At 40.4% G+C, this 12,534-nt stretch overlaps 1 protein-coding gene across 7 annotated transcripts in view; it reads left to right on the top strand.

Moving 5' to 3' along the window:
- Positions 1 to 12,534, top strand: part of TNIK (TRAF2 and NCK interacting kinase) — a 318,965-nt gene that overhangs the window by 265,933 nt on the left and 40,498 nt on the right. For all 7 annotated transcript variants that reach the window (XM_090055644.1, XM_090055648.1, XM_090055647.1 and 4 more), the window contains 3 exons: positions 3,555 to 3,661; positions 8,450 to 8,613; positions 11,074 to 11,171. In XM_090055644.1, coding sequence (XP_089911770.1) covers positions 3,555 to 3,661; positions 8,450 to 8,613; positions 11,074 to 11,171 — 369 coding nt within the window. The remainder of the gene's footprint in view (positions 1 to 3,554; positions 3,662 to 8,449; positions 8,614 to 11,073; positions 11,172 to 12,534) is intronic.

Raw genomic sequence — 12,534 nt, 5'->3', positions numbered from 1 at the left:
ACTCAGGGGCTGATCCTTTGAAGCTCTCGGGAGATGATCATCAGAAAGGAGCCTAGCCGCTCGCAGCTGGTCAGCAGTTTTCAGGTTCGACCCCAGTTGGCAGCATTGTTCATATAGGCAAGCCTAGGAGATGCACTAGGTTGACTTTTTAGTACAAGTTGCTGATTAGATGCTGTTAGCAAATCTCTGGCACATGCACACCACCACTAAATAATATTGCCTTGTGATAAATAGCAAAGAAAGTTCTCGAGCCTGATTTGAATCCAAAACAAATCAATGTCTCCCTTCCTGGGGGGCGGGGGGGCGGTAAAATACTTTCTGCTTAAATTGAATTATTAGCAACATAAAATTTGTCATACTCAATAAGACTGGTCATTCTAGGTTAGTATCCTGCCTGCAGTCATAATCAATACTTAATGGAAGACTTGTAAAGGTTCCAGCAGCTTTATTCTTTCATTGATATTACGGCAGCTGTTGGCAGACCTTCTTTAATTAAGACTCTCCTGGTACAGTATTTCAATCCTATTGTTTATACACCTTCTTTTGGGATGAATTATAACTTTGCTGTTAAGATTTCCCTTAGACTGAGCAAGCTCTAAGCCTAGGAGCATATTTACAAAGAAAAAAAATTTCTACAAATTGATTGTGACAGTGCAGTGAACAGTATTTTTCCATGATTTAGACGGAGTTTTGCCATGCTTTAGCAAATAAGTAGTTTGAATCTGAAAACAAAACATCAGCCACTTGGGCAAGGCACTCATAGTGGAACTCGTAGTGATGTGTTGCCTCAGCATTCAATATTACTTACATTTTTGGTTACTGTGTTGTGATTAGGATACATGAGTGCATACCTGAAGGGGAGAACAAGCCGACTGCAATCTTTTAATATGGCGTGATACAACCCCTGTTCAGAGAAACGCAAATACCTTGAATAGTTCCCATGTTGCCTCTAGCCTTCCATTCCTGAGCTGTGCTGTTCTGAAGTTGAGAGCAGGACAGCTCCTGTAACAACTGCTGCCTGCCAGGATTTTTGGAATCTATGCAATAGAGATTCAGATCTAGGCAAAGGGCAGTTAGGTGATCTACCCAGGAACATAGACAATGATGATAGGATGACTAGAGACATCTTATCAGTATTCTTCAGTGTTCTGCCAGGAGATCCTACTGATCTGTTTGGAGTATCTGACAGGGTTGGGCGAGTGCTGTTTTGAGCTGGTGTTATTAATGTCCTTCAGTTGACTATCAGAGCATTATGTTAAGCAGTTGCTCATCTCAAGGGGTCTTGCTTACGGGGTTTTATGGCAGTTCTGCAGTTCACACCCTATTCAATCTGTACATGAAGATACTATGAGAGCTTATGAGATGAGTAACAGAGCCCTTCAATATGCTGTTGGTACTTGTTTCTTCTCATGGAGCCTGGACAGAACCATCTCCTTCATCTCGTAGTGTTTCTCCCCTAGTATATCCTGGAGATAATGACATATATGAAAGTTAGTGGATATAGGCTCAGTCCAGATAAGAGTGGGATGTTTGAGGATAGACAGGAGCTGTGTCTGTACCTTCAGCTGATGTCTGCCTGTTGTCAAAGTGCTGGGCAATTGGGGTCTTACTATATTTGTTACCATTCCTGAATTCCCAGATAATGGCAGTGCCTTCAAAAGTTCCTTTTCATCTATGTTCCTTTCTGTCAGAAGTCAGTCTTGAAAGCCACTCAGATATTTCATTTACAGGTTGCTCAAAAGGGTGGCTTGCTGCTTTTAGACAAGGCAAACTCAACTATTACATTAAGTTTGCAAACACATCACACCTGTGGGCATCATAACTGCCCCACCAGCCACAATTTTATTTCTTGGTGAAATTCAGGAAACTGGTTACAGTCTGCTACAGCCTAATTAATCTGGGGCACACAACAATCTAGTTCATGCAGAGAAAGCTTCTCATTCATGACACATTCAGCAAGGATGCTTCTGCTGTTGGACCCCAAAGAACCAGTAGCTGGGTGTTCTGAGTCCCAAACTCTTAGCGCTGAATTTGGAAGTCCATCGGAGATCCTACATAGGTCTCTAATTTCAGAAAACAAGAAGAATGCACAGTGCTTTTCCTCTTTCAGGCATTTTCCTCACTGTGACTGTAGATCTGCGTGCAGCAATATTCAAGCTGGTAACACCACAGTTTCTGTTTCTTCCAAGAAAATTGGTTGGTCATTTCAGTTGTGCGTAGAGTATATGCTTCCAAATGTGGGGAAGATATCATTTAGATCAATAGATTACATCTAGAATGGCAATGGACCTGATATAAATCAATATGGTCAATAATTATTGTGAAAATTCTGGCTTGTATCAATAGTCACACTTGGGATTTACGCTCAAACCTACTGCAGAACCATAGGAATTGTCATACCATATTTGTACCAGAACCAGATGCTTCAGAGGAAGGTGAAAGATATTTCATTAAAGACAATGACAAAGTAATATATCCATACGGGAATTGTGTTTTTTAACCAGAACAGTTGTTGCCTAGGTATGCCCATGGATGTGATGTTCTCCTTCTCTCTGTTCCAAATTATTTTAGCCTCCCTAAAACAACTATGAATGTTCTCATTGTTACCTAAAAAAAAATAATAATAATAATAATTTTTGGCCTTTATGCCATCTTGCAGCAGGCAGTTCCACAGGTAAGAATCATTCTTAGCTCTTTCCAAGGGGTCTAGGTATTGCATAACTTTCTGCACAGAGCATTGACTCTCTAAATGCAGTGGGATAAATCAGTGTCATATGTTCTGGCCTTGTAGAGAAAGTTCCTGAAAGTTCTGTTTTGTAACAAGAAAGGGCTTGCAGGGGATGTTTTTAGGTTTGTGATTACAATAAGGTGAGCAATCCCAGCTGAACATCTGGGTTTCTGTGAGGTCTGGCTTTCAGCCATTATAGAGCTTCAGTAACTGAAGCACGGAAAATTCAAGACATTTGATCAAGGGAATTAAGCCTCTGCCTGGATTCCACCCTGTGGCTTCCTCTTCCCAACCCTTGTCTGTAACCACTGCATTGTATTGTATTGAACTGAACCGATATTGTCACAGCATAACTTATTTTTGCATGAACTCTTCTTTTTAATGGCTGCTGAAATGACCTTTCTGACTAGTCCGGAGTTTGGCCTTGCCACAGTTAAAACAACCATTCTGTCTTAGATGTGGATTTTTGTGAAATGTGGAGCTTATGCAATCCATGTTTGATAGTATATAAATCTCCCTGCTTGATATTAATGGATACATTTTGGGGATTTCATGAAGCTCTCTGCCTTCAGGAGCAGCCATACCTTGCAAAAGATGAAATAAAGACCCACTGAGGCATTTATCTCGTATTTCTGTGATGCATTGTAGGTGCCAAGAATTCTGTATTTCATAACCACTGTAAATATTTATTCTCTCTCCGTGGGAAATTAATTACCCATCAAATCAGGAAGCCTGCTGAAACCTGATCACCCCGAATATTAGAAGAGAAGAGCCAGGTTGAATTGTCTAGTCTTAATAGCTTTGACTGTGCTGATTTTTCTTTCAGGTGCCTCAGCGAACAACTTCCATATCCCCTGCTCTAGCTAGAAAGAACTCTCCTGGAAATGGCAGTGCATTGGGAACTAGACTAGGATCACAACCGATCAGAGCAAGGTATAGAACAAGAGCAAAATTTCACTTACTCTTACATTTTAATTCCTGGTATGCCGGGTTTTCAAGACTTCCAAGTGGAGGGGAAACATCGGGGCACAATCTAGAGTCACCTGGAGTTCATGGAAAATGTACTGTTCATGGAGGTTTGCATGAAGTTTCTTTTACAACCATCTGTTTACCACTTTGGGTAGGGAGTGAGGAACAGGAGCCTGGAAATCAACCATCATAGTAATTGATTCTGCTAAGGGCAAAATAATGGTGAATTTTCCACTATACAACCTGTAGGCTGCAGCTATACTGCAATCCAGAGGCGTGATTGCAGCACCTTGTACTCGCTTGATGAGTACCAGTGACAGGAAAACCACAGTGGCAGAGGATTCAGCCAGTGAGTTACGTCCCAAGCTGTCGGGTGGGTGGGTACAGCCTATATTGACACCTGTGCTACAGCACTTTCACTACCACTAGTGTTAACTAAAGCTAACTCAGCTACGTCTACCCATTCTCCTGCCAGATTAGAACTGTAGTGCAGATATAGCTGAATCTTTTATGTCTGATAACACAAGAAAAAACATGTATTTTCTTAAGTGCTTTATTTTCTCTCATCATATTTTAACTGATAAATTACAATTGCTTTCCACCTGGACTGCTTTCCTAGACCTAGGAAACAGTTGGTTTGTACTAATTAGTTTTTTTTTCTTAACATCAGCACTGAAGGCTCTGAATGTTTGGACTCCATGTGCCTCATGCTGTTTGTGCAAATTGCCTAGTGAGCCGAGATTTTTTGTGTTTTTAAACTTTCCAGGAAGTTAGAAGTGTCTTCAATTCCCTATTGAATCAAATAGGAATTTGGCCATTGACTTTAGCAGAACCAAGATTAGGTCCTCTCAGCTCCTTCCTGCTCCTTAGCACACTAGCTTGCCTATACATGAGCGGTGAGGCTCTGACATGCTGCAACTACTAATGATGTGCATTGGAACAGGTTCAATTAATCAAGTCTGCAGGAATGTAGTAATTTCAGCACTCTAGCATATCATGTATCTGTATCCCCCACTTAAACATGGTGGTGGGGTGCTTGAACTAATGCTCATTAAACAAACTTTAGTTCAAGCACATCCCGCCGCCATTTTTAAGTGTGGGGACACTGATACACAAGATGCTCTGGGTGTTTTAGAGTGGCTCTTGGAGCCACTCCAATTATGCCTTCCTCCTTCCTCCTCTCCCCGCCTCCACTCCTGGAGCACATGTATAAATGCCCCTGGAAGTCAAATCCTGGCTGGAGCAGTGATGTGAGTGGGGAGCAGGGATGGCAGCAGACGTGTTGCAGTATTTCTGCTACCCAAAGATTTCCATGCGACAACTTCCCTGGTACTCAGAAAGTTGGATCATATTTAAATTCAAGTGAAGGGAAAAAAATGTCCTTGATGTTAGTGGATGTAGAATAAGTCTTACAGGAGTAGTGTGTACTTCTGGCTACCATGTACTGTGGACATTAGAGAACAATTAACTATACTACTCCTGGGAAGGAGCCTGACCTACTAACTGCACCCCAATGCCTGCCCTTGCTGTACTATCATCTCTTTCCCCCTGTGCACTGGCAGAACATGTTGCAGATGAACCATTTTAAAAGTAATATAAAATACGGCAGGCTTGTTCAGAATTGAAGGAAAAAGATGGAGCTTAGGCGTATGAGAGCTTGTATTTGATCTGCAGACTGTGATAGTGTTGTGAACAGAACTACAGATCTTATCAAATGAAATGCCAGCTTAAATCGTATGATAAATGTTTGTATTCTATATAACTTGCTTTGTGGAAATGTTTGAAGGTTTTCTTTGTTTCACTTTGTCCGTTAGGGTAAGGTCAAAGGCTTCAAATGACATGGGATATTCTAAGCTAAATTAATAATGACTTTCAGTATAAACCATTTTTCCAGTTTAATGTCTAAATTATGCAGAAGCAGCACTGCAGAGAGTGTACCAGGCTCATCTTGAAATAAGTAATATGGATATTATGATCTAGAAATAAAAAAAAAAGCTTTTTTTTCTGAATGGAAAGACTCTATATCCCTATCATGAACCTTTATTCATCTCTCTTACCTGTCATCCATAGCTAAATCATCATCAGTTCTCTAGCACAGAATCTCATGCCATTTATGAATGGCAGTCTAAAGCAACTCCTGTGAAAGCAATGACATTTCCATAAGTGTAATTATGACATGAGAGAAATATTAATAATAATAATGCTACTATTGGACTGTTTAATTCCAGGAAAGGCATCTTGCTTTTGAAACATATTTGAGGTATTGGTTATAGTTAATACAGATAATTGCATCTCTTGCTTCAATTTAAAAAAAAATTTCTTGACTAACCCCTTAGCCAAGGAAGCCCCAGCTAAACCATGTATTCTGTAGACCTACAATTGGTGAATCACAGTAGCACCAATGCGTCTTCTCTTCTTACTTTTCTTTATCAAACTACCTTTTTATTATGGATTCCTCCCTTGTATAAATTTTAATTTTGTATTAAATATTCTTTCCTTGTTTGTTGCCCTTAGCAAACATGGGAAGTTGCTATGCTCAGAAAGTATGTTCTTTCTGCAATCATCTTAACTTGACGTGTAACTTACCATGTAGACGCAAGGTATGCTGGGCAGAAATACTTTCTAATACTCGTCCTTCTCGGTATCCAAACGATAATGCCAACAACTCAATTATGGCAATATGACGACTTATAATAAATGCCAGTTGTATTATTCTGCCCACTGGCTAAATTACTCTAGGTCGCTTATAATATTTGTACAACACACTTGAAGATTGATATTCAGTGCCAGTGTTAAAAATTACACGTTATATGATGCAGCACCTTAAATGAAAGCAATGGAATAAGCTTCCATTCATTTTCAGTAAGATTCTGAAGGATAAGCAAAAATATTGCAGAAAAATAAATTGTGTAAACCTGGGTGAATGTGTTTTTGGGTCTTATTGCAGTGCCAAATGAGGATTCTGTGCTGTAAATGAGGTTGCTGTGTGTAAACCAAAACCATTTTTTTGTTCCAGATTGAAAGTGGCATAAGGGAGGGTGAGACAGAGGAAGAGGTAGTAATATATGGTTGGTAACTTGTGCAGTTTGCAATGCCTGAGAGATGAAACCATGAAAATCAAAGAATTAGAGTGCACAGCAAAAAAATAATTTGCAATCATATAGCAAACTGTAGCAGAGGCTTGAAACATAGCTAATCTGTGAACTGTGAGGACCAGCTTCTTAAACAGAATATTTTTAACCAATTCATAATAAATAAATCTAAAATTGTAGGAATGTCTTTTAATGAAAGAATTCTTTTAGTTAGAATTTGGCAAGAGCAAATGAATCTTATTTTAGCTGCTTCTAACCATTTAAATAGATAAAACTGTTTTACATAATATTTCTTGGAAGCAATTTCAGCACAATGGAAAAAAATCCATTTTCACTCCTTAAAAACAGGAGTCCAAATTCTCAGTGGATATCAACTGGCATAGAACCATTGACATGAGTAGAATTCTGCTGATTTCCACCAACTGATGGTCTGATCCATAGTTCAGAATGAAAATGTTATTGACCTTTTAATTATAGAGGCACGAAAGGGTAATGGTATCAGCAATGGCTTTGGCATGCATAAGTTTTCCTATGACAGTCAAATATGAAGATCAGTAAAATGTCTGCCTAGGCTGAGGGAATGTGACCAATTTGTCTAGGGTAGCTGAAACTCTAAGGTGGGATGTATTAGCTGTTTGTTTCTTCCTTTACTGGAAGCCAGTTAGTGACAAGCAAAAGAATTTGCAAAAGTGCTTAGTTCTCGTCTATACTAGGGAAAAAAAATAGTTCTTAACCTGAGTTACCTAAAACCTGGTTTCACTTGAATTATTAGATTTGATAAATGTTATAAGAGTTTTGCTTATCCTGCTAACTCGTGTGGAAACTACCAGCTGCTATGCCATCATAAGATTGTAAGGGTGAAGATGCACATTACACTTACACCATGCTAAGGTCATCTAAAACGCAAGCAGCTTCATGTGAAAGCTTTGTTAAATCAGTCTTAGTGTTCTCTGAACATCTCAAAATTCTGTCACTTGGAGCGAGGGTTAACTCTGGGCCATGCTACCTAGGTTGTGTTAGGGTGTCTTCTGTGTGTTCCTTGGAGATTAAAATGAGCATTTTGCAGTTCTCCACCATCCCAGGACGCACTGCTTCCAACCCCTCCCCCCAGCCAGAGCAGGGATAGAGTCCGTGTGTCCTGTCTCATAAATCCAGGGATCCTGGCTTTCTCTGATTTAAAAAAATCCCCAATCTTCAGTTAAAAAAAGTAACCCTAAATTCACATTTTTTCCATAAAATGAACCTGCATTTTATTTATGTATTTATTTATTTTACACACGCACGCACACACGATGCATCTTTACCCTAACTCACATTAGTAACATTGTTAGCTAGAATAGCAGAGATGCATCATGCCTAAATCTTGCTGATTTTCAGTGAGATTTAAGTTCCTGTGTCACTTAAGCACTTGTGAAAATGGGATTTAGGCTCTCACACTTTTTTTGGATAATATTACCCATAAAGCTGGGGTGCAAAGTGCACACACCTACTGCTGTCATCTTGTATGGCATGTTGTAGTGGTAAGTTTGACCATCTTGTGTCAGCTTAGAAAGGACTTGTGAACCCGTAATGCTGTTTTGTCATTCAGACTTTCTCACAACTCTCCAGAAAATATCTGAAGTATGATGACAGCATCTGCTTTGTTGTAATGTGCATTTAGCAATCCGGACCTGAGGAGAACAGAGCCCATCATTGAGAGTCCCCTGCAGAGGACCAGCAGTGGCAGCTCCTCAAGTTCCAGCACCCCCAGCTCTCAGCCTAGCTCCCAGGGAGGATCCCAGCCTGGATCCCAGGCTGGATCCAGTGAGCGTAACAGAGTCAGAGGTAAAATAATTTCTTTCTTCTTTTTCTTTTAGGCCACTGTTAAGACCTGATCTGTGGTTCTTCCCTACTAGTTGTATGACCTTTTGACAAGTCGCGTAGGGCGCCTATACACAAGCACTGAGGCTGCTCCAGTGCACTGGAACTCCAGCGCAAAGCAGGCTGGATTAATGGAGTCTGCGGGAGCATGAGAATTTCTGAGCCTCCTGCATCTCATCTATCAGCATCCCCACACTTAAAAATGGCGGTGGGGGCCTTGAACTAAAGCTCATCGAACAAGCTTTAGTTTAAGCACCCCCCTGCCATTTTAAAGCGCAGACACGCTGATACACAAGACACAGAAGCACTTTAATTAGAGTAGCTCTCAGAGCCTAGTTAAAGCTCCGAGAGCCGCTCTAATTAAAGCTCCACCCTTGGAGCACATGTAAAAGTGCCCTTAACTTATAGGATTTTGGTCACGTAAGTGTGTAAAGCTGATTTGAGAAACCTTCGTAGTTTCTGTTGATCTACACCTGATTTAGGCAACTGGATTTCTGAAATTAGGCTCTAATAATTTCCTTCCATTTTCTCCCCTGTAAAACTGAGTTGATGCTTGCTCCTTCATACCCAGCACATTCTGATGGTATGAAAGGGTGCTGTATTTGTTCACAGCAGTATTGTTGTCATGCCAGTACCCACAGATGCTATTTAGCATTTTGGGTGGTAAATGATCAGTCTGGTCCAGTATTCAGTGTGGTTTCCAAATACTTGTATGAAAAGAGGTGCCAGTTGTGGTGATGTTGTATAAACTAATAGATCCTGGGCACACACTCTTCCTTTGTTACCCAAACTCAACTTTCTTTGTGGGTGGGTTTTTATTCTTTTTATTTCATCTGTGTTTAGAGAGTGCTCCTCCAGGGAGAAGAGAAATGAATTATCTCATAAGCTGTTTCCTCTGAAACTCTGTCAACACAGAACCATGTTTACACTGGATTTACGTTCCTAGCTGATTATTTCCTGGCATCTTCTAGCCATTCTTAAAGATCTTCTTTGTCCACATCTAATCACAGAAGGAGTTGCTAGAACACATTCAGCCAGTTTATCTGCATTTCTGTCCTGAAATATAAATCCACAGAGTTGAAGGGTGGTAAAACAAATGCTGTATCTATCCTTTGAATTTTTTATGATTCACCCGTAAGATGACATGCTTCTTGTTGAAATAATCAGTTCTCAAGTTAGTTGATTTATGAGCAATTGTCCTTTTGTGTTTGGGGTTTTTTTACTAATGAAGAATTCTGTGGCAAGTAATGTCCTAACTATGCTAGATCCTCCAGTATTTCTAATTACTCGCCTGTCCCACTCTTTTTGCAGAGTGCATGTATGTGTTTCTTTAATAGAAGAAAAGATGGTAATGTTAAGTCAGCTATTAGATTTAGTTAGGAGTACTACTGCTACACTGAAGACAGTACAACACAACTATATTGCATGTGGTGCCTTTCAAATGACCTTCACAGCAGCAGGCTTTATGGTGTCTATTGCCTATACAATTACCAAATTTTTTTTTTTTTTTAATTATAGCAGAGTGGGAGAGAATATGATGTATATGTTTTCCATTGAGATGTAGAGGCAATTAAGCAGAGAGCTACAGGAAGGTTTTTCCAAACCACAGAAGAAATAAGAGAGGAAAGCATGGCAAGATGCATCAGAATGATGGAGAACACCAGTCCTAGGCTTGATAGACTTGGGGGGCAAATCATTTTCTGAGTTAATCACAGTCTTTCTGTGTGATCTGGGGCAAGTTCCTCAGGGGAAGACTGTCTGTCACCTGGGAATAGTGGTCAGGCACAAGAAGACTACTCCACACATGTTATCCAAGGGCTATGAATAACTTGTGCAATGAAGAACACTTGCTATGGCTTCTGTACATCCCAGAAGCTACAAATTACCACAGATGGGGATGGGAAGGTGTCAACCGCTTGGTTGCCTCTTGCTGCACTGACCCGTCCACCCTAAGACTGGTGTAGGTTGCTTACCTGGGGAAGAGGCTGACTTGTGGAGAGGAAGCAAAGTCTTTAGGCAGTCTTTCCCCACACTGCCCCAGCACCAGGGCACTTCCATATCAGCCAAAGACAGAGCTTTACCTAGATGGTACAATTTAACCTCTGAGACAAAGGCTTAACACTGCAGTGAGTGCGGTACTTTGGGATCTCCAATAGAGTAATAGAGGTGCTATGTGTTGCTGTTGTGGGTTCAGTCTTCTTTCTTGTGTGACCAAGAAAGGTGAGATCTGTGACTAAATTTAACTCATGAAGTATTTTAGGACCAGGAAAGGTAATACTAATTTTGAACTGGATCCCTAAAGAAACAGAAACTGGATTTCTCAGAGGTGCCACCTTGGATTTGTCACCTAGAAAAAGTTTTCGGTTCTGCTGCTGGATGAAAGTCTTAATTTCTCACTAATACCTATGTTTTGCTTTTGCCCAGGAAATGCCAAACCTGAGGGGTCACCTGTGCTCTCTCACGAGCCTTCTAAGATAAAACAGGAAGATAATAGGGATGTGACGCGTCCAAGCCGACCTGCTGTGAGTTTTAAAGTATTTCCTGATGGAGTGATGAAGACCTGGCTGGCCAGGTTTCCATTCCATTTACTTACCCAACTTTAGGGAGCAGTAGAAAGAGGAAAATTCAATCCCATCCCCACCATAAATCTACAGCACAGGAAGAGGCCATGGGAGATGGGAGTCCTTTGAGAGAGCATGGTTTTCAATTACCTAAGTCCAGAAAATCACACTAGCACTTGCTTAAAGTTAAGCAGGAGCTTAAGTGTTTTGCTGGATCAGACCTGTTCTGTACCACATGGTAACCTCTGAAGCAATCTTGCAGAGGGGGTGTGCTGTTTGTAAAGGTTGGTTACCCAGTCACAGCTAGTCATCATGGCTTAAAAACAAACTTTGCAGTAATTTCAGTGCAGTTCTGTTTTAGTCCTACTTTGGCAAAGGCCCAGGAAAAATCCATCCAAGTGTTTCTTTCCAGTTGAATGTTATGTTTGCTGTTTGTATTTTAAAACTGCAGAGTGAGTTGGATTCAATAACAAAATGAATTTCCGCTGTTTCTCTATTTTAATGTGTATTGATGTTTTGTTGATGTTGTTTTTTTCTTTATACTTCACAGCATTGAGCTAACAATTCTAATTTTATTTCTAACCTGCTTGCCCTTCCTCTGGCTTTTTCCTGTCCTGATCTGTTTCCTCTGATGCTGATTAATCTTCCCTTACTCCCAGAGCTATAAGAAAGCTATAGATGAGGTTAGTGATATCTTTTCTTAGTTGGTCATGCCTTTGCAAGGTTGACTAGTTAGAACTTTATATCAAACCATGTTTTCTTGGTGCTGACATTACAGAAGGTGGTAATGCAATCCTGGTTCAGATTTCAGAACTAAAAGATTGTATTTAGATACAGTGAGCTAATCGAAAGGGCAAAATGGATCTGTAAATGCATTTTGCTCCGTACATTGCTTGACAAAATCCATATGCAGACCACTTGCATGGGGCCACCCCAACAATTCTGTCAACTTCTATAAGCAGAGCCAAATGTACTATAATATAAGACAAATATTGCTGTCCATTACACCCTCTGTGGCCCTGTTGATTCGACGGGAAGTACAAGCTTAACTTAGATCGGTATTTGTTCAGATTTCAAATAAAACCATTTCCTGATGACCACGGTTCATTTAGACACATGAGTTCAGGCTGATGTTCTGGTGCTACATTGCTCCGACTTTAGAAGGATTCAGTGAGAGGCAGCAAAAGATGGAACTGCGGGAATTAATTTAGGAGCCAGCCCCTCAGCTGATGTAAATTGGCAGGACTTCATTTTAGTTAACAAAGGTGGGCTGATTTTACACCAGCCCAGAACCAAGCTTTCTGACTTGAAGACTGTGTATATA

The sequence above is a fragment of the Crocodylus siamensis genome, chromosome 6, assembly GCF_052110815.1.
Source record: "Crocodylus siamensis isolate JL-2025a chromosome 6, ASM5211081v1, whole genome shotgun sequence".
In the NCBI taxonomy this organism is placed as follows: Eukaryota; Metazoa; Chordata; order Crocodylia; family Crocodylidae; genus Crocodylus; species Crocodylus siamensis.
The sequence above is the reverse complement of the archived record's forward strand: the minus strand, read 5'-3'. Positions and strand labels throughout refer to the sequence as shown.